This window comes from Phascolarctos cinereus, unplaced genomic scaffold (genome assembly GCF_003287225.1).
Source record: "Phascolarctos cinereus isolate Bilbo 61053 unplaced genomic scaffold, phaCin_HiC Scaffold_5;HRSCAF=322, whole genome shotgun sequence".
In the NCBI taxonomy this organism is placed as follows: domain Eukaryota; kingdom Metazoa; phylum Chordata; class Mammalia; order Diprotodontia; family Phascolarctidae; genus Phascolarctos; species Phascolarctos cinereus.
Genome location: NW_027555958.1, coordinates 403,506,623 through 403,534,491, shown reverse-complemented (window position 1 = coordinate 403,534,491; position 27,869 = coordinate 403,506,623). Strand labels below are relative to the sequence as shown.

Below are 27,869 nucleotides of genomic sequence, written 5' to 3'. Positions count from 1 at the left end.
GTAAAGCTGGGGCTACAGTGAGAGGGATTATAAATTTGAATACAAAGTAGAGTTTATTAAGATACATATGATAAAAATGAAAATGCATATGAATAAAGTTATATGGTGGCTAAATTAATAAAATAAAATCTTAGAGTTTTATAAGAAAGAAATATCCACCAAAAATGGCCAAGTTCACACTGTATTATCAGAATATGATAAATGAGTTACTTATCTGAACAGGTTAATGAATAGGCTGACTCTTACAGATATATGGAGAGAATATTATGGAAAAAGTCATGATGATGATGATAACAACTCACATTCATGCAACATCAATCTGACTTGATCCTCTTATCAACCTTATGAGATAGGTATTATTATGTAAATACTTAGAAACAATTATTATGTAAATACTTATAAACAATGACAGAAAATTTCAAAATACAATAATATAACCCTTTGTGTTTTTGCATAGGTGGTTCCTGATTATTTAGAAACTAATCCCTCCCTACTTTTTCTTATTAGAATTCTCAGATTCCTTAGAAGCATAGCCAAGGTGCCACTTACTAACCAAGGCATTGCTTGGGCTCTGCAGTTGTTAGCTCTTTCTTTAAATTAGTCAGTCAATAAATATTTATTAAGCAACTATTATGTGCCAGAAATCGTGCTAAGCACATGTAAGTTGCAATTACTTATCTCTGTTATGAGCCATATCTTCCCACTAGGATGTAAGATCCTTGAAAGCAAAGGCTTCACTTTTAAATCCTTGTATTACCCTCTATATCTATTATGATGCCTTGCCAAAAACAAACACTAAACAAAGGTATATTGAATTTGAAAATCCATATGCTTCAGTCAAAACATTTGTAATAGGCAGATGTAAAGTCCTCAATGCCTTTACTATATAGGGGAAAAGGAGGAATAAAAATAAGTTGGGGGTGTAGCTAAAAAATAATCAGATAAGGAACAAAATTAAAAAAAAAACCCAACAACCAAAACCACAGCTGAAATCAAAGCAGATCAACAAAATAGAAAACAACATCAGCTGTAAAGACCGACCATGATAATACAGCAAAGAAATAAACTCCTAGTAGGTAATAGCTGACAAGTGTGCCAGAAGAGGGAAAAGAAAGGAAAAGGCAAGAAGTAGCTAAAACTGGATTTCTTCATAAGATTTTCTGGCAAGGAGCAGCTGAGGACAGCCACCTGAATCAGGGTGTTGACTACCTGGAAGACAAATGCATCTGGCCAAGCAGTGCAGGATAATGGAATAAGGGCAGCAAAGTCTGTAATTAAAGTCTTGTGATGAAAATCAACAGCACAGATCTCACTTAGGAGGCCCAGTGAGAGATTCCTCAATAGAGATGATAGGAAATTGGTGATGGCAGTTAGGGGAGTTAGCAACAAAAACTACAAGAAAACAAAGCATCTTATTGTCAGTTGATATGGTGGGCTAGAGGAATGCTGTAATATTCTGAAGAATTTGTGCTATGTTTTTTTTTCCCCCAGAAGCAATTAAAATATCCATGTACAAAATGCATGTTAATCCTCCCTCAAGGAGAGGAAGGTAAAACAATTCTGTACTCTCCAGCTTATTTATTAAGGAAATTTTATTATTTATTATATCATAATGAATAAGATAAATTTACAAAATCTTATATATAAGTATATTATATATCAATATTATAGTATATTATATACTAGTATGTATAGCATTATATATTAGTATAATCGTATATTATATATAAATACACACATATATACACATAATACATGATATAATAGTATATATCATAATATGATAAAATACAATGTATTATATTATCTAAATTTATTATTTATGAAGGAAGATGAAGTGGACTTTGGAAAAGACTGCAAAAAATGATTCAGGAGGAAACAAATAATCCCTTATTTATATAGCCATCTATGTGTATATATAAGATATCAATACACACGCACACTAGGTACTGTGCAGTATATAATCTTTACATACATTGCAGCCCCCTAAAGCAATCACAATGATATACACATATACTTACTCATTTCATAATGACCAGGTAGGATTTATATTATGAATGAAAGGTGGTTCAAATTTAAGGAAACTACTCACATAATAAATCAGTAAGAGAGAAAGAGCAAAAATCATACGATTAGCCAGATGTGGTGGTACAAGGCTGTAATCCCTGCTCTTGGGGAAACGGAAGCTGGTGGATGGATTAATCTCAGGAATTCTGAACTGCAGCTGGGCTAAAAAGCTGATTGGATGTCTATGCAAAATCCAACAGGAATATGTTGTGTAGTGGGCCACCAGTCTGCCTGAGGAGGGAATAATTAGCTCAGACAGGAAAGCAGGGAAAAATGTCGAGGCTGATTGTGATTTGAATTGATATGGGGCCCATAAGTGGCCATTACATTTCCAGACTGGGAGAGACTGGGAGACCAAGTCTCAAAACATAATATAATACAATGCAATACAAATCATTTAAATAGCTAGAAAAGAGCACTTATTTATAAACTAGCACTTATTTGCAATTTTTAAAACATAAAAATGGGCAGGAAGAGAAGGAATTTCCCCTTAATATGATTAAAAGGCATCTTTTTCATTATAAATAATGGGGGAACATTAGGAGCATGGTTACCATTTGCGGGTACAAAACCAGGAGTTCTACTTTTACCCATTTTTTTCATATAATTTTAGAAATTCTAGCTCTTAAGAGGGACAAGAATAGGAAGAGGGATTGAATCTATGAGAGTAGAAAGAGCTCCTTGGACATGTTCTACTGACAGAAGAAACTCCTAGATGAGAAAGCTTCCTCTACCAATACAGGTCAGTGCCTTCTCTATAGTTTATAATCTTAGAAAGTTACCTAGAGCAGTGGTATCGTACTCAAAGAGAATCAGCTCCCTATAGGCTGCATGTTGACTTAGAAAACCACAAAGTAATATTATCTATGTTGTACTATATTTTTCTTTATCTTGTTAAATATTTCCCAATTACATATTATTATGGTTCAGGCCTACTAGGGATTTTCACATGCTGTCCATAGGCTAAGAGTTTGACACCTCTGACTTAGAGTCCAACAGGTTAACTCACTTGCCCTGAAATGTATGAAACATTTACAAATAAAATTTCAAACTGGTTTCCAAAATAAGGAAAAAAACCAAACAGTTAGAGGGATATTCCCTATATGGGCCCAAGATGAATGAATAGAGTTAAAAATGTGATATTTCCCAAATTGATTTATAGATTTTTCTGAGACTATATAAACCAGTAAGACAAATTTTATATGGAAAAGCAAGGGGGCAAAAAATATCAAAGGGCAAGAAAAAAAGATGAGTGAGAACTTGGCTTGTCAGACTTGAAACATACTATAAAATGGCACTTATTTTTAAAAAAATTATCTTCTCTTGGCCTCTCAATATATAAAAACAGATCTATAAAAAAAGAACAAAGATCCTAGAAATAAAAACAAATTGATAGAAAAGAGAAATGTTTGATAAATTCTACGCCATTAATCTTTGAGGAAAGAAACCATTTCTCCATAACAGTTGTTAAGAAAAGTGGATAGCAAAATGGTAAAAACCAAGTCTAAATGCCAAGGTCGCAACTTATGGTCTATTGCTTTGACTGCACAGGATCTATGCTTTCGTGGATGCATTTAATCTTTCCATGGATGCCTGTCACAACCCTTTTATACCTTAGCAGACAGGAATTGTAATGGCTTAAAAAAATCATCACCTTCAGTTGATGAGCCTCTCTAAACAGCTGACCTTGTCCTCAAGTAACAAATATATTGAATAGTTCATGTCAAGCTCTTACTCAAAACTTCCCCAGCTTGACTGGATCTTCAAGAACTTCTGCTCCCAGAATATTGGGAGCCTTTGAAAACACTGAGTCACCTCCTGTCACTATATTCAACAATAAATTCTAATTAAGCCAGTGTGATTTAAAATTTTTATATTTATATAAATATATTTATATAAATATTTGTATTTTTATAAATTTAAATTTTATTTTTATAAATATAAAATATTTATATTTTATATAATAGCAAGTTCACTTCAGATGTGGAAGAAGGATAAATTTTTATCTAAATAACAAATGGAAGGAATTACTGAGGGCAAAGTACATGGATACAACTACATAAAAATATTCTGGGAGATAAAAACTAACAGACCTTTTTTTTTTGAAGAAAAAAAACAATAGATTGAATTTTTTCTGCAACTAATCTGATTAGAAGCCTTATCGGTTAATTGGATAAAGATCTAAAGTCTTTCAAGGAGTTGAAAAAAAAACTTATAAAAGCACCAAGAAATGTAGAATAGATAAATGGATATAAATAGAAAATTTTATCAGCTTAAAATAAAGGGCTGCATCATTTAAAAAAACCCAACACAACTTAGACTAGAAAAAAAGGGGGACAGTTTTAGATCTATGTTTTTGAAGAAAACATAGTCAAATTAAAAATATGGGAGGTCACAAAAAGGCAAAACAGACCGTTTTACTTCTATGAAATCAAAGAACTTTTGCAAAAACAAAGTCACTACCAAGAGAATAATATAAATTAATGAGAGAAAAATTTTTACCTCAAATGTCTTTGATAAAGGTCTGACAAGTTTCTATCAATTCCTACACATTTTGGATATAAGTTCAAGAGCCATAACCAACATATAAGAGATCAGAGGATTTTGCTGTTGAGTCATTTTCAGTCATGTCTGATTGTTTGGGGGGAGTTTCTTGGCAAAGAATACTGGAGTGGTTTGCCACTCCTTCTCCAGCTCATTACATATGAGAGAACTGAGGCCCAAGGTCACACAGGTAGTAAGGGGTTGAGCCTGGATTTGAATTCATTCCAGATCTGGAGCTCTATCTACCTAGCATAAATGATCAGAGAATATGAATGAGTGATTTGTGGAAGATGAAATGACAAGGGTCAACAATGGATGATAAAATGCTTCAAATCATTAATAATTAGAGAAATACAAATTGAAACATTCAGGTTTTACTATACCCCTATCAAATCAGTTAAGACAAAAATAAACACTATCGGCCCACTGATAGACTATTGGTGGAGCTATTGGTCTAACAATTCTGGAAAACAATTTGGAGCAATGTTAGAAAAGGAAATTATTCAGACCCCCAGCAATACCACTGTTGGGCATTAACCACAAGGAGGACAAAGACTGCTAAAATATGCTTACTAGCACTTTTGTTTTAGCAAGAAATAGGAGATTAGTTGTTCATTAATTGAGGAATGACTGAAGAAATTGAGAGATGTTCTTGTACCATAAGGAAAATGATGAATAAATAGAATTCAGAGACTTTTGAACTGCTGCAGAATAAAGTAAGAGAATATACACTATGACCCCAATAATATAGTGGAAAAACATTAGAATTCAGATGAATGCAAAGACCACCCTTGACTCCAGAGTTCTGATGATCACTGGATCAGGCATAAAGCATGGTGGTTCAGTGAATGGAGTGCTGGGCCTGAAGCCAGGAAGTCCTAAGTTCAAATCCAGCTTCAGACACTTAGTAGCTTGTATGTCCTCAGGCAAGTCACTTAACCTCTGTTTGCCTAGTTTCCTTATCTGCAAAATGAGGGGTTTATAGTCCATAACCTAAAGTCCTTTCTATTTCTAAATCTACGAGCCTGTGAACCTATAAGGTTGAAGACGAAAGGCCCGTTTTGATTTCGATGCACACAACTGTTAGACAATTGCTTTGAATATGCTCAAGAAATCAAAACATCTGCTTTTACCAGGATGTAGTCTGACCATTTTTCCCTCGCAGTTCGAAGGGCAGCCTGCCGGAGTTTCATCACATGGGTAAACCTGGAGCCTGGCCAGTGCTTTGGTCCAATTTCATCAGGGTAAGACCTAAGAAAGAAGGGAAGGATGATTGCATTCCTGCCTTACTTCAACTTCTGGGACAGCTGCTCAAAATACTCATCTACTGTCTCCTCCATTTTAATGAAAGAAGTGGAGGAAAAGTTAGGGAACCGATCACCTCAAGTAAACCCAAAACATCTGGATGTGGAGAAAGGTTCCCAGAGGAGACAAAGTCTATGCCTATTCCCAAGTTTCTGAACAAATATCTCAGCAGAAACTCTAGATGAAGTGATTCTACGGACCCGAACAAGTAGAATTTGTCCCTTTTCGGCTCTAACAGCTGTCCACAGCTGTGTCTATGAGCTCTGTCAGTCCTCATAACAAACATAATCAAACTGTTACAGCTTTTAAATTACTCTACAGATCCTTGGTTTGAGGGGTTATTTTGAGCATTCATAATTGCTGAAATAGGAAATATTGATTCAGTGGACCCCACTTTCCTAAATTGGTCACCAGTGAAAATTCTTGTGGAACTACTGTCACTATAGTTCTCTCTTTCTGACTTGTAGAACACAAATTTAATTCTGGTTAGCCCTACCTTCTACTGACTCAAGTTCTTAAAGTAAAAAAAGCCAGAGGAGCAGCAGATTGAAAAACAAACAAAAATAGGGCTACCATTTCATCAGTGGAGTCATGATCCATATTTCCCAATGTATTTTTTTCACTCTGATTGCCCTGAAGTCAGATAGTACTATGGCACAAACTGATTTAGACTTAGTTCCAAGGATCATACTGAGTTCTTCCATAAAGTTTCTCTACTTTGCCAGGGAAGTTGGTATATATCCTGCAATAATCTTCACAGTGTTCTTTTCTCTCATTTTATTCATGAGTACTACAAGACGAGAGGACCCCAAAATGATATTTCTGGATGACATGAAATGAAGTCTTCGGGTACACTACATAAACAGCCGAAACAGCCAACAGAGGAAGGATGGCTATGAGGATAGAGTACTGGACTTGGCATCAGGAAAGCCTTTGTTGGAATTCCACCTCGGACACTTATTAGCTGCATAATCACAGGTAAGCCACTTACCCTCTCTGAGAATCTAGATCTTCTTATTTGTAAAATGGAGATAACAATACCTGAAATGCCTCCCTCACAGGGTTGATGTGAGGCTCAAATGGACTACTGACATGGTAAAGTCCAAATGTTCCACTACTGTACTCTTGTCAACAAGGAGAATAAATCACTTGAAAAATTCTATCAGCTCTATCCAATTTAATATCTTTGTTCTTCTGATTTATCTGTAAATACTCTCTAGATAACCTACATTAGCTGTATTTCTTGCCAATCCCTCAGTAGGATCTTGTGAGGAGATACTTATCTTAATCTTCCACCCTCCTCTTCCTCCTCATCAACAACTTTTTTGTTTTTGCAAAGGTTATTGCACTCTAAAGTCCTTAGCCGCCATGCCTCCATTTCATTGCTGTCTAAGTAACTTTTTACTGTCCTTTCTTCCTTATCCCACAACTTATTTTTTTGAACCAACAGATTGTTTAAAAAGTTCGGGTTGCAGCTGCTGTAGTTGCATCCTGAACCTCCTCATCTTTTCCCTTCTTCTAATTTGATGTTTAATTTGATCGAGAAAGTAAATTACTTAAATGTAAATCAGGCACTTGAAGGAGGTACAGAAAAATCATACAAATACAACTCCATTAAAATGAACTCCATGGAAGCACCCCCATTTCTCTATTTTATTTCTGTAGTAGAATTTTGTTCTTAAATTTTGCTTGATATGTGAGCTTTATACTGGATCTTGAATATCTTTTTCTTCACTACACTGAAATTTCCATTATATCGGAATATATCATAATAGCTTTGATTTCTTCATCTAAAAACTGCCTGTTCATATCATTTACCTATTTATCAATTGGGGAATGACTTGTATTCTTATACATTTTACTCAGTTCCCTATACGTTTGAGAAGTGAGGCCTTTATCAGAGGAAACTTGTTGTAAAATCCCTCCCCACTCCTCCCAGTTTTCTGCTTTCCTTTTAATCTTGGCTGCATTGGTGTTCTTCGTGCAAAAACCTTTTAATTCAATGTAATTGAAATTATCCATTTTACATCACGTAATGATCGCTAATCTCTTATCTGGAATTCACTATATTCCTGAAACCAGTCTTCCTTAAGCTAGAATTGGGCTGGCATTGGGGATGTCAAACAATAATGAATAGGGTTTTTTATTTTTAATATATTCATTCATGGTACTATACTAGCAAGGTAATGACCTTTGTACTGAGGAAGCTACAAAATAAATGCTCATTGGAGCTTACAACGTATTTTGAGAGAAAAGACATCTGTGCAGAATGGGGAGCAGTCAGTGATTTGTCCTTGCTACTCACTGAGGGTCATCCATAGGCCTCCATTCCACATAGTGGTATAATTTCTGAACATTCTTCAGCCACTCTCTGAGGATCTCTGTTGTATTGTCAACGTTGTGATCTGTGGCTGCCCTAGAGAAAGCATGATATACTCCAGTTACATCATTAGACACAAACAGAAGGAAAAAAAAAAGTCCTACAACTGCCTGAAGGAAGAATATTTTCTGTAAGATCATTTAAAAAGCCCATATGTAAATAATCATGTTGTTGCACTAGACCCTTCAAAAAGCAAGTTTTAATTGAGTTAAACCAGACTCATGCTTTGTGAATCATAGTTTTCTTGTTGATTGTTCTGTATATTTTAACAATATGTTAATAAAAGCTTTATTTTTTAGTTTTCATGGAGCATTACCCTCAATTTCAGGCTCAAATTCAATTGAAACTCAGTTTTACTTTTTTTTCACAAGTTGTCTCAAGACACTTTTGAAAGAAAAATTCCCATGTTGCAAACACAAATAATGAGAATCAGTTGAAGCAATCAGAGAAAAGAAGACTTCAAAGTAACATGACAGCTGCTTCCATGTATCTGAAGAGCTGATGTGGAAGAGGGATTAACTTACGCTCTTTAGTCCTAGAGACCAGAGCTAGGAGCACTGTGAGTTACTGGAAGTAGATTAAGACTTAGGAGGTAATGAGATCTCCTTTACTAAAAGTCTTCAAGACTTCAAGTGAGGTGGAACTAGATGTCTCTTAGGATCCTTCTAGCTCTGGGATTCTAGGATCCTGTAAGACTTCGTGCTGACATTTCAATGGCAATACCATTGAAGTGACAAGCACAACATAGGAAAATTTACAAAGTCTTAAACTCTAGTCAAGACTTACTCTAAAAGGTTCCCACATCTTTTCAACACTGGGAATTAGACATAAGATTTATCTTCAACAATTAGTAGAACAGCTTCTTGCTGCTGCCAAGAGGAAGAAGACACCATGGGGTGCTAGAGGAAGAGACCCGCAGCAGTGTGTAATCAGCCCTGCAGATGGCTCCCAGGGGCCATATTTGTTAACTGCCTGTAGAACCACAGAACAATAGACCGACCCTTAAGAGTTGGAAGAAGCTGTAGTGAATCATCTCTTCCAACCTCATTTTTTACAAATGAGGAAATGGAGGCCCAGAGAAGGTGAACAATTTGCTCAAGTTTGCTCTGATACTAACAAGCTGGTTCAAATTTCCACTGAATTATTAACAATTCATTAATTATAGTCATTCAACCAGTTTTTAATCCATCTAATTGCATAATCAATTAGTCTACATGTTACTATCTTTCCCACATAAATAATATGAAGTATTTTATAAGATAACAAAAATCTACAGTTCTAATCAGTCTCCCTACCTCAAGCCTCTTCCCACTTCAATTCATTATCTCCTTAGCTGCCAAAGTAAGTGTAGATCTGACCATATCACACACTCCCCCTCACTGCATACCACCTCTCAGTGAGGTGGCTCCCTATTATCTGCAAGATCAAATATAATTTTCTTTGTTTGGCATTTAAAGCTCTGGATAACCTGGGCCCTTCCTCCTTTTCCAGTAAATTTTTTGTTCTTCTACACACCATGTTCTAGCAACACTAGTCTACATGTGGCTCTTTCAACAAAATGTTACAACTTGCATATTTTCTTTTGTCATATTTCCATATTAGCCATGTTGCAAAGGAAAATATACACAAAAAAATGAAGAAAAATTTTAAAAGCAAAAAAAAATGTGCCTCACTTTGCACTCAGAGTTCATCAGTTCTCTCTCTGGAGGTGAATAGTATTTTTCATCACAAGTCCAGAACTGACTTATCTTTATCAGAGTAGCTAAGTCTTTCACAGATGATCATCATTATAATATTTCTGTGTACAGTATTCTCCTGGTTCTGCTTACTTTACTCTGTATCAGTTCATGTAAGTCTCTACAGGTTTTTTTGAAATCATCCTGCTTGTCATTTCCTAAAGCACAATAGTATTCCATCATAATCATATACTGTAACTTGTTCAGCCATTCCCCACTTGATGGGTATCCCTTCATTTTCTAATTCTTTGTCAACACAAAAAGAGCTGTTATAAATATTTTTGTATAAACAGATCCTTTTCCCTTTTTTCTGATCTCTTTGGGATACAGACCTACTAGTGGTATCGCTGGGTCAAAGGGTAGGCACAATTTTATAACCATTTGGGCACAGTTCCAAATTGCACTCCAGAATGTTTGCATCAGTTCACAACTTCACTAACAAATACATTTTTCCATCTCCCCTAATTTACTTATGATATCACCTTTTGTGTCTAAATCATTTATCCATTTTGACCTCATCTTGGTACATGGTGTGAGATGTTGGTCTATACCAAATTTCTGACAAACTGCTTTCCAGTTTTTCAAGCAATTTTTGTCAAATGACAAGTTTTTACCTCCCAAACATAGACCTTTGGGTTTATCAGACACTAGATTACTATTGTGTACTGTGTACCTAATCTATTCCATAGATCCACCATTCTATTTCTTAGCCAGTACCAGAGTATTTTGATGTAAGCATTTAAGATATAAATTTTCCCCTAAGTACTGCTTTGACTTTATCCCACAAATTTTGGCATGTTGTCTCATTGTTGTCATTCTCTTTAATGAAATTATTGATTATTTGTATGATTTGTTCTTTTATCCACTAATTCTTTAGGATTAAGTTATTTAGTTTCCAATTAATTTTTAAAACATGCTTCTATTGCACTTTATTAAATGTAATTTTTATTGCATCATGTCTGAAAAGGGTGCCTTTAATATTTCTGCATTTGATTGTGAGGGCTTTTTATGCCCTAATACATGGTCAATTTTTATAAAGGTACCATTAACAGCTGAGAAAAAGGTATATTGCTTTCTATTCCCATTCAGTTTTCTCCAGAGGTCTATCAGGCCTAACTTTTCTAAGATTCTATTCATCTTCTTACTTTCTTTTAAAATTTATTTTATTGTTAGATTTATCTAGTTCTGAGAGGGAAAAATTGAGGTTCCCAACAGTAAAGTTTTACTGTCTATTTCCTTCTATAATTCATTTAATATTTCCTTTAAGAATTTGGATGCTATGCCTTTTTGTGCATATATGTCTAGTATTAATATTACTTCATTGTCTATAGTGCCCTTTAGCAACATGCAGTTTCCCTGCTTATCTCTTTTAATTTTCTTTGTGCTTTTGCTTTGTCTTAGATCATGATTGCTATACCTGCCTTTTTTTTTTACTTCAGCTGATGCATAATAGATTCTACTACAGCTCCTTACTTCAACTCTGTGTCTGTCTCTGTTTCAAGTGTGTTTCTTGTAAACAACATTTTATTGGATTCTGATTTCTAAGCCATTCTGCTATCCATTTACATTTTATGGGTGAATTAATTCCATTCACATTCACAGTTATGATCACTAACTAATGCATTTCCCTTCATCCTATTGTTCTTCTATTTATCCTTCTCTCTTTTTTATTCTATCTCTCCTCTAAAATTTGTTTTGCTTCTGACCACTGACTTCCTTTATTTGCCCTCCCTTTTATCATCTCCTCTTTTCTCTTATCCCCTTCCCTTCCTAATTTCTTCTTGGTTAAGAGAGATTCTGTACCCAATTGAGTGTGTATACACATTCTTCCCTCTTTGAATCAATTTGGATGAGAGTGAGGTTTAAATATTGCATGCCCCTTCTATTTTTTCCTCCACTACAAAAGTTCTACCTTGCATGCCTCTTTTATGTGAGATAATTTTCAACCTTCTTCCTCTCCCTTTCCCCTTCTTCCAGATCATCCTTTTTTCTTACCTGTCCATTTTTTTAAAAACATCATTCCAACATAATCAACTCATTCCTGCATCCTCCATCTATGGAGAATCTTTCAAAATTTATTTTATTTTCAACTCACAGAACAAAACAAGCATTTCCATAACAGTACAATAAAAAAGATGATTACACATGAAACTGCAAATCTACCATGTACAACTTGCTATTCCCTTCAAATATACAACAAAGTCATCATGCAAATTTCTCTTTTTTCCTTTTTTTCTCCCTCCCCTGCCTTAGAGATGGCTACCATTAGATGTAAATATATATATATATATATATATATATATATATATATATATATATATATAATACATATATACACACACACACACACACACACACCACACACATATATATGTATATATACATATGTGTACCCATATAAATAATTCTATATATACTTCTATTTATCAGTTCTTTTGCTGGATGCAGATAGCATCTTTCCTCATATGTCCTTTATTTTTAATTTGTGTATTTATAGTAGTCAAAATGACTTAGCCTCTCAAAGTCATTCTTAGAACAATATTGCTGTTACTGTATACAATGTTCTCTTGGTTCTGCTCATTTCACTCTTCATCATTTCATCTAACTGCCCTAATGATGATAAAGTTCTTAGCAGTTATATGTATCATCTTTCCACATAGAAATATAAACAACTTAACTTTATTGAATCTCTTATAATTTCTCTTTCATGTTTACATTTTTATGCTTCTCTTGAGTCTTGTATTTAAAAGTCAAATTTTCTATTCTGCTCTGGTCTTTTCATCCAGAATGTTGGAAAGTCCTCTGCTTCATTAAATATCTATATTTTTTCCCTTGAAGGATTATATCCAGTTTTGCTGAACAGGTTATTCTTGGTTGTAATCCAAACAATATTGCCTTCTGGAATAGCATATTCCAAGTCCTCTGCTCCTATAACATGGTAGCTACTAAATCTTGTGTGATCCTGACTATGGCTCCATGATATTTGAATGGTTTCTTTCCGGCTACTTGAGATATTTTCTCTTTGCCCTGGAAGCTCTGGAATTTGGTTATAAAATTCCTTGGAGTTTTCATTTTGGTATCTTTTTTTTGGGTAGTGATTAGAGGATCCTAGTTCTAGAATACCAGGGCAGTTTTTCTTTTCCAGAAAAATGATATCTAGGCGTTTTCATGGATTTCAAATGGTCCAATAATCTTTAAATTATATCTTCTTGATCTATTTTCCAGGTTAGTTGTTTTTCTGATGAGATATTTCATATTTTCTTCTATTTTTTTCATTCTTTTGACTTTGCTTTTATTATTTCTTGATGTCTCATGATGTCATTAGCTTCCATTCGCCCAATTATAATTTTTAAGGAATCATTTTCTTCAGTGAGCTTTTGTACTTCTTTCTCAATTTGGCCAATTCTGCTTTTTAAGGAATTATTTTATTGTTAAGGAGTTATTTTCATCAGTGAAATTTTGTACCTCTTTTCCCACTTGGCCAATTTTTTTAAAAAAGTGTAATTTTCTTCAATATTTTTTGTGCCTCTTTTATCAAACTGTTAATTGTCTTTTCATAATTGTCTTCCCTTGCTCTCATTTCTTTACCCATTTTTCCTCTACCATTCTTATTTTATTTTGAAAAGCATTTTTAAAGCTTTCCAGGAATTCTTATTGAGCTTGTGTCCAATTCACATTTTTTTTTCTTTTTTGAAGCTTTACTTACAGCTGTTTTGACATCATTGTCTTCTGAGTTTTGTGTTTTAATCTTCCTTGTCACCATAGTTATTTTTTATGGTCAGGTTTTTGTTCCTGTTTTTGTTTTTCAGCTTGCTCATTTTTTCAAGCCTATTTCTTGACTTTGAACTTTATGTTAAAGTCTGGTTCTGTTTCCAGTTCAGGGGTGGAGGTCAGGGAGGGACTGTTCCAAGTTTCAGGGTTCTTCATACTGCTGTTTTCAGAGTTAGTTCTGAGGTGTAGAAGTTTTTAGTGTTTCCAAGGAGGTGTGATTTGGGAAGAGGTATGGTCATTGCTCTCCTGGTCTGAGCTTTGCTCCTTACCTCTTTTTCCCTAGCCATCTTTGAAAATAGGACTGATTCTTATATGCCTACGATAATTTAACTGTGATTTTGTCTGAAGGTGGGAGGATGAACTAAATGATTTCTCAAACTCTATTGCATTCACATGGGTCCTTGAATGCTAACTGACTGACTAAAGACCCAAAATAAACACTGATGGTAATGGTTACTCCCTTTTTGAGCTCACTAAATAATTATCATCATAGTTCCATAGATTTGGAGCATTAAAATTGTCCCTAGCCTTCTTTCCACTAGGAGGAATGATCCCAATTCTTTTATTTTTTCTTTATCCTTGTCTCCAGATGATCATGGAAAGGTCATGTTGTCTATGTTTCCATTCTATTAATGAAAGTTGGAATTTGGCATCTACCTTCTTCACACAAGGGTACAGAAATTGCTGATGATTGGATGGTCCTCCAAGTTCTTTATTTTCTGTAATGGAGAGGAAAGAACACTAATTCAGGAATCAGAAGTCCTGAGTTCAAATCCAGCTTCTGGCATGCACTAGTGGAGGACCTTGGGCAAATCACTTAACCAACTTGGGCTTCAGTTTGGTCATCTGTACAATGATGAGGTTTGACTAGATGGCCTTTGAGGTCCCTTCCAGCTCTAGATTTACAATCTTGAGACTCTATGTTGTATTCCCCCAGTAACTTCCTCCAGCAAATCCTCCAGTAAGCTTCTTGAGGATAGGGACTGTTTGATTTTTGTTTTTGTATCTATAACACTTAGCACAATTCCTGGCCCATTAAAAGTGTTTTAATTTTTTTTAACTAAAATTTATATGAAAATAAATTATTTGCATTTGAGGGGAGTTAAGTTCCATTTGTACCACTCTTCTTTGATTTTGTTACTTATATGACGCTCACAGAGTCTTTAAAGTCTCTAATAATTATTTTTTTCTCTGCCTTATTGGGTTCTTCAAGTAATTCTTTGATAGACTCAATATTTCATTGATAACAGTACTTCTTCCACCAATACCCAGAAAATTCCCCCCATGACTTAGTGATGGTTTCATAAGTTTTCTGCAATCAAAAATGTGCATTACCCTAGTAGTGAAATCTGTGGGGATGAGCCTCTCTAAAATAAGTAAGGCTGGTCATTGGACAACAGTGCATCATCAGCCGGACCCACACTAACATTCTTTACTTAGTAGTAACTACCAGAGCTCACATTCTGTTAGCTTATTACCCTCTAGGAAGTCAGGGTAACTTCCATGCTAGGATGAGGCATTAAAGTAGGACTTAGATGGAGGTTTTGCAAATATCCAAGTCCAAAAAGATACTGGCAATTATGCCTTTTCATTCTAGGGGACAAAAAATTTCCTGATAGATAGAGAGCTGGACTTAGAGTCAGGAAGACCTGAGTTCAAATGTGGTCTCAGATACTATGTGACCCTGAGCAAGTCATTTAACCTCTGTCTGTCTCAGTATCTTCAACTGTAAAATGGGGATAATAATAGAATCTACCTCTTAGGGTCATTTTGAGGATGAAGTGAGATAAGATTTGTAATATGCTTAGCACAGTGACTGAAAAGAAGGAAGGAAAGAAACAGGGGTTTCTTAGGTCCTAGGCATGCAACTATGTGCTTGGCACATGGTAGACACTTAATAAATGCTGGTTTTCTTCTTTTCCTCCTATAAATCTTCTACCCACCTAATGTGCCGAGACCTTTGTTTAGACCTTTTGTCACTGTCTGGTGTGATGAACTGTCTCATTTCTTAGTTCTCACTCTTGCTTCACGATTGACCCACCTTGTTTTCAGGTCATACATTTGTCTGGTGACATCCCTTATACCATTTCTCTCACACAATTCTTCATTAATAATGCACTGCAGTGTTTGGCTTTTAACATACTTCATTTCAAACAAAAACTCAGCTTTTAGTCATTTGGATGCTTTTTTCTCTTCACCTTCCTGATGGCAGATGGTTAGCCCTGGCAACAAAAGAGGCCCTTCTGCTTCCCCTAGTATGCTAATGTTTTCCCTCACCATTTAAACAAAGTTGGTTTTGTTTTATAAAATGTGCTGCCTGGGTGCATTAAATAAATGGCTATGAAACTGGTTTCAGAATTCCCCAGAGACAAACTTCCTCTGATTTCCTGTGATTTGAGGTGAAGGAAGATTACTTTTTCTAATTTAAAAAAATAAAAGTATATATTTTTTAAAAATCGCATCCTCCACGTTGAACAGATAATAAATCTTGATAGTTAAGCTGTCTTCTACAATTGTGCTCTCATAAGTCATCAAAATTCTTTTTGTTCTCAAGCTTTGAAGGAAGGGCAGCCTCCAATTGTGGCCACTTTTCTGTCCATGCTAGGCTTTGATTTTTAGCTGCCCCACCTCCCTTTTTTTTCTTTACTCGAATAGCTAATCTAGCCTCCTCCACACTGTCCCACAGGAAAAATGCCAGTGTTGCCTGGATGTACAGAGATCAAACTAATCTCAACATATCATCCTGTGTTTTTTCCCCTAGAACCAAATGGCCCAGCCCCTTTATTCACATTGCAAAGGAAAAACAAGCAAGCAGATGGAAATTCAAGCAGATGTTTCCAACTGTTGCCCTTTAATCCTTTGGACAAAAATGTTGTTTTGCATACATAATAAGGAAAGCACTTCAGTTTGAACCTATCTTTACAAAGAAGAGAGCTAGGAAGAAAAATCCACATGGCCAGAGAGGCAAACTTTTTAGAAGAAACATTTGGTTTGCGTTGAAGATGCTTTTTACTAATTTCTGTAAAACAATATTGAAGCACATGTTCCATCCTGATAAAAGGTTCCAAAGAGGGACACAGATCCTCTGATCTTAATGTTGATATTTCCACCTGGCTAGAAAGAGGAAGAGGTGAACCTGTGGCAATAGGGGCTCCAAGGCTTGGATATTACCAAGGGCATCTCTTGGCCAAACAGAAAGTGAAGAAGTTTTCTGGCCTCACCCTCCTAAGCATCTGAAAAGAAGTTGCAGCATACAAGCCACTTCTTCCCAACATGAAACTAGCCAACACTTTCTCCCATCCCCCTAGAAAACAAGTCTGGAGAGCTCCTCCTAAACAGGACCAGAAAGGCAACAGATAAAAGCAAAAGAGTTCCTTGAAGAAAATGGATAACGTAGGGAGCAGCTGCAGAGCTGGAAAAATGATCTGTAAATGATTAAAGCTTCTGGAGCAGTCTGGAAACCCAATCCATGTGAAAATGTAAATATGGATTGGCTGAAAGACAACCCTCTGGAGAGGCTGCAATTATTACATCTTTGACACAATCCTCCCAATCAGTTTTTTTTTCACAATTACATCAAAGGCTCCCTGCCTCCCTCTTCCCCAGGACTCTCCGGCCCAAGTTTAAGATAATTATAAGAGGTTAGCTTCTGAGTTTTGCTGGCTTACTCTAATTAATTTTTGCCAAGGTAACCCAGGGACAATGATTTCTTTTTAATTATAGGGAGCAATAATGTGGTAACTGTCAGATCACAGGAGAGCTAACAAGCCCCCCAAATTCTCCCATCTCAATTCAACAAAACAAATTCAGCGAATGTTTATTTGGTTCTGTCTTCTTACCGCTGGCTCTCTCTTTGATGAAAGCTGTCTTTGTAAATATTTCTAGATGAGTTGGCTCTAAACGATTGTAGGGTTCTGTATTTAGAGCTGAGAAGGAACATTGTAGGGTAAATCAAATCCAACGCCCTCTTTTTGCAGAGAAGGAACCAAAGGTCAGATTGGGTAAGTGACTTGCCCAAGGTAGCTTCATGTGACCGAATGCCTTGAGCTGGGATCTGAACCCAGGTCTTCCTGAGCTCATCAGAACTCTAATCGTGGTGCTGTATTGCTTCTAACCTTGTCATGTTACAGATGAGGAAACTGAGACCCAGAGAGGTTAAATAATTTTCCCAGTAAATATCTGAGACAGGACCCAAGCCCAGTCTTCCTGACTCCACCTCCCATACTCTCTATTACACTAGACAATCTCTGACTACAACAGAAAAATGATCGGAGATGCTGTTGCTTTTGCACAGCTCTGGGCTTTTCTCTACAGGACTAAAAGCCTTGTGACTTAGATTCAGAAGAGATGTTCCAAGGCTATATATTCCACCCCCCTCCTTATACAGGCGAGGAAACCAAAGCCTGGGAAGTAGAGGTAACTTGTGCTAGGTCACCCAGGGGACAAAGGTAGGATTCAAACCTGGCTCCTCTGACTCCATCACCACTGTACCATTCTTCTGCCCCTCAGTTTCGTTCCTGTCCTTGGAATCCTCCTTCTTTCTATTGCCCTCTCTTTATGCCTCTATTTAGAGCACTCTAACTTTCCCCTCAACATAGAAGGAAAATTGAGCAGAAGCAAGTGGGATATAAAATATGGTGCCAGAAGGGGAAAGGGGGAAAGGAAGAAGATGGGAACACCCATTTATTAAGCATTGACTGTATGCTAAATAGTTTACAAAAATAATCTCAATTGAGCCTCACAACAACCTTGTGAAGCTTGTGCTACTATTATCCCCATTTAACAGATAACAAGACTGAATCAGACTGAGGTTGTGACTTGCCCAGCCAGCATCCCACAGCTAGTAAGTGTTGGGTGCTGGAATTCCGACTCCAGGCCCAGCACTGTTACCACCTGCCTATTACTGCCCACTTCTCAACAATGACCATCTCTCAGACTCTGCTTCTGCATCAGTTTTCTGTCACCATTATCTAGTTGTACAAGTTTGTAAAGACTCAAGGGTCAAGGGAAGGGAGCAGAACCAGGAGAACATTGTACACAGTAAGAGTGATATTGTGACGGTGATCAATCGGGAGCGACTACTCCGATCAGTATGATGATCCAAGACAATTCTAAATCACGTGTATGATGAAAAATGCTGTCTACCTCCAAAGAGAGAGTTGATGGACTCTGAGTGCAGATTGAAGCATACTTTTTTCAGTTTATTTTTCTTGCTTTTTTTTTTTGCAACATGGCGAATATGGAAATATATTTTGCATCACTTCACATGTATAATTGATAAGATATTGCTTGCCTTCTCAATGGTTGGGGGGGGATGAGAGGGATGGAGATAATTTGGAGTTCAAATTTTTAAAAAATAAATGTCAAAATAATTTAAATAAAAATAAAGTGAATTAAAATAAATAAGATAAAATATACAAATAATGATAAATTAAATTAAAAATAAATTTAAATTTAAATAAAATATGTTTTTTAAAAAGATTCAGGTCCAAGATCTGAAATTAAATCAGGAAACAAGTAAATAAAAACTGAAAATAAGGGTCAATAAGGGCTTTCTGAGTTAGATTCATTGTGGCCATAGCATTGGAAAGTAGGATGAACACATTGCAGCTAATTTAAAATGTTTGGGAATGATTGCTTTAAAAAAAAAAAGGGGTATTTCCTTGTTAGTTCAAAGCCCAAAGCAGTGAGACTTCTGCTGATCAGGTCACCATTTATGTCTCACCCTGGGCTCTAGTCAGACCTGTGTTATTTGCTATTAAAATAGGTGCTCTTAGATTGAAGCATTCCTTTTTAAACTTAATTTTCTTATCCTTTTTGGGGGGTTTTTTCTTTTTGCAACATGGCTAATATGGAAATGTGTTTTACATGTCTTTACATGTATAATCAATACATTACTTGACTTCTCAAGGAGTGGGAGAAGGGCAGGAGGGAGAGAGAGACTTTGAACTCAAAAAACCTTTTAACTTAATTTTTCACATGTCATTGGGAAATATTTAGTGAAATAAATAAAAATATATTTTTAAAAAAGAAAAAAATAAAATAAGTCCTCTTATCTAGACCCCAGGAACCAAATTCACATCAGTTAATTCTGAGTCACCAAAGCCACATCAAAGGTTTTTATATGATCTTTTTTTTTTTGAGGCAATCAAGGTTAAATGACTTGCCTAGGGTCACACAGCCAACAAGTGTCTGAGGGCAGATTTGAACTCAGGGCCCTACTCCAGGGCCAGTGCTCCATCCACTGCATCACCTAGTTGCCTCTTGACATGATCTTTTAACAGTATTTATGACATACTGGCGCATGAGGGCTTCAGTGAAATACATAAGGAACGTCTGTACTTCTAACCTTAGTGCAATGTGATGATTTTCAAAACAGTGCTTGGGACACTGCAAAAAGGACAGAACTTGCAGCTGTGGGGGGGGGGGGGAAGGTTGGTGGCTTCATGCAGCCTGACCCCGTGCTGCACTAGAACCTGGGAAATGCAACATAAGAGGCAATAAATGTTGCTGGAATGAACAACAAAGTGAGTCACTGATTGGACTCCCCAAGGGATTATGACTAGCAAGTTGGCAAAAAGTAATCTTTCCAATTTAAGAATCAAAACCAAATAGTCCCTCTAGAATAAGTACATGTTGGTGTGCGCTCTCTCGCTCTCGCTCTCTCCCTCCCTTCCCCCACTCTTTCCCTTTCTTTTCTTCCCTTTCTATCTCCACTTTTATTTATTCTCTGTCTCCCTCTCTCCCTTCCCCCACTCTTTCCCTCTTTCCTTCCTTCTTTCTCTTCCTCCCTCTCTTTCTTTCTATCTCCTCTCTTTGCTAGTCTTGGTGGAAATTAAAACAGCTTCCCAAAGTCCCCAGAGCACCCAACATTCTATTAGGGAAGCACCAAGCTATGAAAGTTTTCCTCATTTCCACATCCTCAATTCCATGTGTTTGCCGCTGTCTCTGATTTTTGAGAAAACACCACTGGTAGTTACGAAAGGTGGAGCGAAGAAATATGTTAAACAGAAAAGAAAGTATGAACGCTGTTTCCCATTTGATACTATTTAAAACTGAGCCTGGACTAATGCAGAAATACGTTTCGCATGACTTCATATGTATAATGGCTATTGAATTTCTTGCCTTCTCAATCGGTGGAGGAAGGGAAATTTGAAACCGAAAATAAAAATAAAATAAAATTTAAAAACAAAGGAAAAATAAAGAATTCAGCTTAGAGCTCTAGGAACACCTGAAGACTTCTTGGTGACTCATATGTATGGGTTGGAGATCACCATTCGGCTTTTAACAAACCCTTCCCTCCCTAATTCTAGGCCTCAAGATGCTAATTGGCTCCCCACCTCAACTTTGGTTCAAAGAATTCTCAAAGGCTCTTCTCCCTTAATATTAGTGCCTTCCTCTGAGATGATCTCCAAGTTATTCTGTATTTATCTATTTTGTTTGTATATGAAGTTGTTTGCATGTTGTTGGTCTCTGTTAGATGGTGAACTCCTTAAGGGTAGGAACTGTTTCTGCCTTTCTTGGTATTCCCAAAGCTTAGCCCAGTACCTGGCACATAGTAGGCATTTAATAAACGCTTACTGACTTGATGCGACCTGACATAGAAATAAATGAGCCCCAGAGCCAATCACTTATATCCATCCAAAGTGGTTATGTGGGATACTACAGAAAGAAAATGTTTGATTTGAGTAGCTCTCTCAACCAACTAGTTGGCTCAATTTCAAAGGTTAACTACATTGGTTATAACTGAACCCAGTGGATCACCAGACATAATCCTAATTACATTACCCCCTATGAACTCATACACACTGTAAACAAATTATTTTTTGTTTTTGGTTCTGAGTTCTAATTTGTCACCTGTGTTGATGATGCATAGTGCCTTAAATCTCGTAAGTGTGAACACGGTGCCTGGCACAGCACAGAGAAGGCGCTATATCAATACTGTGGCTGTTGTCGTCTCCAAGTCTAGCACCCTTTATACCACACTATGTTGCTTCTCTCAAGAGACACAATGCATAAAAATGCAAATTAGGGAACGGACATAAATAACAGTAAAAATATGCTTTCATCAACTTAACACATTTGAGAAAGTGGGATAAGCTATAAGAACTCTGATCCATTCAATGACCACTCATGATTTCAGAGGACCTATGAGAAAGCATGCTATCCACCTGCTGACAGATAGGTGATGGATTCATGGCACAGAATGAAACACATTTTTTTGAAAATGGCCAATGAATCAGAAAAACCTAGAAAGACTTACATGAACTGACACTTGGTGAAGCAAGAGGAACCAGGACAACATTGTACACAGTAACAGCAATATTATTCAATGACCAACTTCAATAGATTTAGCTCTTCTCAGCAATGTAATGATCTAAGATGATTCCAAAAGACTCATGATGGAAAATGCTATCCACATCCACAGAAAGAATTATGGAGTCTGACTGTTGTAAACCAAAAATAAATAACTAAATAATTTTTTAAAAAAGAAAGAAAATGGCCAACGAAGGAATTTGTTTTGCTCGATTAAGTACAGGGTATCCCAAAAGTCTCTATGGAGTTTTAAGTTGTAATAGCCTATTATATGTAGGTAATTATACATATTATATTTATATTTGTTACAAGATATTTGCTTTTCTTTTTTTTCCAATGGGATAGGGATAGGAGAAAGTTTTATTTCTGTTAATTTTTTAAAAAATCTAGCTTTAAAAAAAGTTGGGCAAGGAATTTGAAACAAGAATTTTGAAAGTTGGCCTAATTGGAAGGCTGGACAATTACTGTCCCATATTGTTTGATTAGTGTTACCATGGCCAGAGAAATGCATCATTTCGTGGCTATCCTTGGAATATTACCAGCACATACATATATATATATATATACATATATATATATATATGTATATATATATGTATATATATATGTATATGTATATATATATGTATATATATATGTATATGTATATATATATATATACACATACATACACACACATACACATATATATACGTATACAGAGAGAGAGAGGCAGAGAGAGAAAGAGAGAGAGACACAGAGAGACACAGAGAGAGAGAGAGAGAGAGAGAGAGAGAGAGAGAGAGAGAGAGAGAGAGAGATTCTGAAGAATTAAAGTTGAAAATCACCTAAAGGGCAATGGAGAGGCACAAAACATGCACGAGTAGGCTACAAGGTTACCAATGAAGAATTGGGCCAAAATGTTGTAAACTATGCCATCAGAGAGGTGTATGACCAGAATAGGTGGTCCGCTCATGACACCACACGGGGCAACCAATGGACAGCAACCAACCAATTGGCTCTTCCCCTAACAATTTGTGTGGCCTTATTCATGTCACTAAACCTCTCTATGCCTTCGCTGCCCCATCTACGAAAAGGGACAGAAAAATCTGCCCTATTTATCTGATAGGGCTGTGTGTAGACTAAATAAAATAATACATGTGAAAGTATTTTTAAGAGTATGGTTTGTTATACAACTAGACAGTTTCATAATTATGATTATTATTATAAATATAAAGAAGGGGGAGGATATGATTGTGATTTCCCCTGCCCCTCCTCAGATGATAGTCATAGAAGGCCCAGAATGTAATCACAAGGTATTAATGAGATGTTAAACTCACTGTAAAAGATGTGCCCATACCTGGTCCCTTTATGAGTTGGGAATACCTCTGTGATTGAGTCAAGAAGAGAACAAGTCAATGCACTAAACAAAGAAATGAGCCACACCTCTGGGGGTTTTAAATAGCTAAGCCCTGGACAAATTTCAGCAGTTCAAGCCTGAAAGCTTTTGAAAAACTGCTCGCCTGTGGAGATAATTCCTGCAGGGAGTGGGGAAGGGGGAAGAAGGAATTTCTGTCTCCTCTCTCTAGCCACATGCCTGGTATTTTTGAGGAGGGGCTAATGGACCAGTAGGAGACACTGCATCCAGGGGGAAGCACTCCAGACAAAAATACAAGGAAACAGTCACCTACTGGAGAAAGCAGCTTCAAGCAGCATGACTCCGGGCAACAGAGAGAGAATCAGGATATGGAGAGGAACAGACCTGAGAATCCAGGTCCTGTGTAGGACCATCCTGAGCACTCCAAACAGCAGAGATTCTCTTCGAGGGGAGCTATGGAAGAACTTGTAGGCGTAGCGTACACGGAGTTGTGAATTGTCTTCACCACATGTGTGCCTCACCGGCACTATAATCTAGTTTGAAATAATTCTTCTTGTACTTGTGGAAGAAAATACCCTTGGTTTGTGAGAGAAAGATTCTATAACTACTGTTTTTGCTATGCCATTTGAGTAAATGCCTTTGGAAATTGCAAATTTAGTCTACTGGCTGATTGTTACTCGGAAGCACATTGGCGGGGCGGGGGGGGGGGCGGTGCGACGCTTGTGAGCTTTAGTGCTAAGAGTACAAACGCATAGGGTTACCCCTACAACCCAGAGTAACTGCCACCCTATGGTAATTGAACCATTAAGTGGGAGAATATCATGGGAGTGGGGCTCTACCTAAGTATATTTTTCTCAAATATTCCAGTGCATCAACATAAGTACTCTTTCCAATGATGCAAATTAAAACTCATCCCGTGTGTCTGCTCATTCTCTGAAAATCTGTGTCACAAAACAAATCTACCACAGGGGGTCGCCTGGTGTGCCAATGGCCTTTCTTGCTATTGCATAGATACCACTAGAGTATATGAGAGGTTCATCAGTTATCCCTTCTCTCTGCCAATCCATGGATATTACTTCAAGGTTCACCAGTTTCCATGGCATGTTCCAGGAATAACCTCATGCTTTTCACATCCTTGCTTATATTCCACAGATTTTATATACAACCTATATTTAAATATCCTTTAACTGTTTTTTGTATGCTTTACTTCCCCAACTAGTTTGCATCTTTCTCAAAGACAGCGAGTATACATCCTACTTTTTTTTAATCTCCTGTGGTTCTTGACAGAGAACTATACACACATATGATCTATAACAAATGCCTATTGAATGAGATACACTTAAAATAGGTATCCAAAGCAATGCACAGAGGTAGTAGCATAGTTTAGTAGACAGTATGCTGGATTTGGGGCAACTAGATGGTGCAGTGGACAGAATGCTGGGCCTGAAGTCAGAAAGACACATCTTCCTGAGTTCAAACCTGTCCTTACATACTTCCTAGCTGTGTGACCCTGGGCAAATCACTGTTTGCCTCAGTTTCCTCATCTGTGAAATGAGCTGGAGAAGGAAATAGTAAACCACTCCAATGTCTTTGCCAAGAAAACCCCAAATGTGGTCACCAAGAGTCGGACATGACTGAAATGACTGCACAACAGCAACTATGCTGGACTTGGAGTTAGACCCCAACATGCACTAACTTGATCATGGACAGACAAGCCATTTAACCTTAGAGGCAACTGAGTGTCACAGTGGACAGAGCACTAGACTTGGAGTCAGGAAGATCTGAATTCAAATCCCACATCAGACACTTGTTACTTGACCTTGGAAAATTACTTAACCTCTCTCAGGCTCACTTTCCCCACCTATAAGATGGGAAGTATAATATCACCTACTTCACAGGGTAATTTTAAGGATCAACCGAGATACAAAATAAATAGCACTATATAAATGTTGTTATGTTGCTGCTGATAATCTGTTTAGCCTCAGCGTTTCATTATGTGAAATAGGTATAATAATTTTTATTGTATCTGTTTTGCAGAGTTTTAGAGCTCAAATGTCTATGAAATGTTTTGTATACCTTAAAGTGCTATGCAAATATTAGTATTATGAATATTATAACTTGTTTAGTCTCGACTTTTGATTATGTGAAATAGATATAATAATTCTTATAGTGTCTATTTTATAGAGTTGTAGAGCTCAAATGTATATGAATTGTTTTGCAAATGTTAAAGCATCATACAGATGTCAGTTATTATTATTATTATTATTATTATTTAACAGTCATGGAGGGGTGGCATTATGTGGAGACAATCAGAAAAAGAATGGTATAAGCTACAAGTCAATAGTAATTGTGTGTATAAGACCCACAATCACTAATCCAGTGGAGGAAAGTTCACCTGGCTGAAGCCCACTAGAGGCATGTGTTACCCCATTAATTTTCTCATCCTGACTTCTTAATAAAATCATCGTGGTCAAATAAATCCAATGGTAAGAAAAGACCCCTCAATATTTACTAGCATTTGTTTTTCCACCGAGGCACACAAAGATGCACTATGTCCAGCAGACATAGCAGCAGTCATTTAAGGCTAGATTTTTACAAAAGCAAAAATAAGGTCTGTGTAAACCTTTAAGTGCTAGACAAATGTGAGATGATAATTAGTGCTATTGTTACCTCTTTTAATAACACAGCTCCTGGGTTAACTGAGGTTTCTGGCTGCAGAGTTGGATTAGTTTCTTATATGTATATGGCTTTTATTCTTATAAATGATATATTTTGACAAAAAAAATCCATCTATTGTTACAGATGATCATGCCTCAAATCAGTTCCTAATGTATGAATATAACCCAATCCCCTCCCCTCTCAGCACTTGATCTCACTGGGGCAAACGTTTTGAACGACAGTCAAGTATCTTGGGAATTGTAGTGCCTTACCTCAGCAGAAGATGGAGAGAAAAGAACATTCGATTTGGGATTTGAGGGTACAAAATACGGCGGCCATTGCACCCGAAGAAGGGCTTGGGTTTCAGTGAAGAAGCAACCCAACCGTAAGCAACCATAAGAGAAATGATAGTTGAAATCTAACCTATCCCCAAAAGGGAGATAACATTCTAAATGTAAACATAGTCTAAGAACTAGAAGTCACTGGTTCCTGTGTAGAACCATCTTCAGTGGAGTTTGGGGGCCTGAAACAAAGTGCAGGTGGTGGATCTCTCCTCCTTCAACATTTTAAAACAGGCAAAACCTGGTTATAAGAGTTGTTCAATTGTGTCCGATTCTTCATGACCCCATTTGGGGTTTTCTTGGCAAAATGGAGTAGTTTGCCATTTCCTTTTCCATCTCATTTTACAGATGAGGAAACTGAGGTCAACAGGGTTAAGTGACTTGCCCAGGATCACACAGCTAGTAAGTGTTTGAGGCCAGATTTGAACTCAGGAAGATGAGTCTTTCTGATTCCAAGCCCAATGCTCTATCCACTGTGCCACCTAGCTGCCCGGATTATGAGTATTAAAGATAAATTATGGAGAGAAAAGGAATCACAAAACTATGACATGTAGTCCAAGAGTTTTTGTGGAAGGATAGGGAAGTCCCACTTTCTGTGATTCCTGAGCTAACAAAGGATAGCTTGAAAGTCTTCAATTTGCTGCCCCTCAGAGACAATGCCCAGGTACACTGAGGCCCTACAAAAGCAAAGGGCCTGGGGCAATTGACCAAATGCAGTGACATTCTGATGCTCTCCCAGCTAAACTTCTAATTTGCACGGCCTTAAGTAAAACTCTTATTTTTGTATTCCTGTCCTCCATCCTGCCCTGTCCCACCCCCAGTATTCTGTCCTAGCTAGCCAAGTGAAATGCCTAGGTAAAATGTGAAGTTCTGGACCACTCCACTTCATTTTCTTGTATAAATAGCAACTCAGTGAAAGCAATAAATACATGAACCAGAAAATTGTTGTCCCTGTACTAGGAATCCTGGCTTGAAAGTTAAAAAAAAAAGTGAATTACCCCAGTACAGCACATCTTTTCCCACTGAAAAACACTGGGCTAGGAATATGAACACGGACAGAATGGGCCCAGGCTGAATCCAAGGTTAATTTCCCACAGAACTACGCAGAATGAGAACTTGGCTCTTGGTGAGTGAGAAGGCCTGTCCAGTTCATCACTGTTACCTAACACGGCTGCCTCAGTTCCAGTAACACATCTCCAGCTGGCAAAGGAGAGAAGTTTTGCCTCTGAATTTCCCTGTTTTGGAAAGTTTTTGATCTGGCCTTTGGGGTTATCACCTCACTTTTGGCTTCTTTGCCTGGGGCCGCTGCAGTTTGGCAGGTGATGGGTCCACATTCATGCATGTGTACACGTGTGCACACGCACAAATACACACACAAATGAGCATGAAAAATA

General features: G+C 36.9%; 1 protein-coding gene across 1 annotated transcript in view; it reads right to left on the bottom strand.

Annotated features, from left to right (window-relative positions):
* COLGALT2 (collagen beta(1-O)galactosyltransferase 2) overlaps nt 1-27,869 on the bottom strand; it is a 132,664-nt gene that overhangs the window by 47,114 nt on the left and 57,681 nt on the right. Inside the window, exons 2-3 of the mRNA XM_020984390.2 lie at nt 8,222-8,332; nt 5,745-5,862 (exon numbers count right to left, since the gene is read on the bottom strand). Of these exons, the coding sequence (XP_020840049.1) occupies nt 5,745-5,862; nt 8,222-8,332 (229 nt within the window). The remainder of the gene's footprint in view (nt 1-5,744; nt 5,863-8,221; nt 8,333-27,869) is intronic.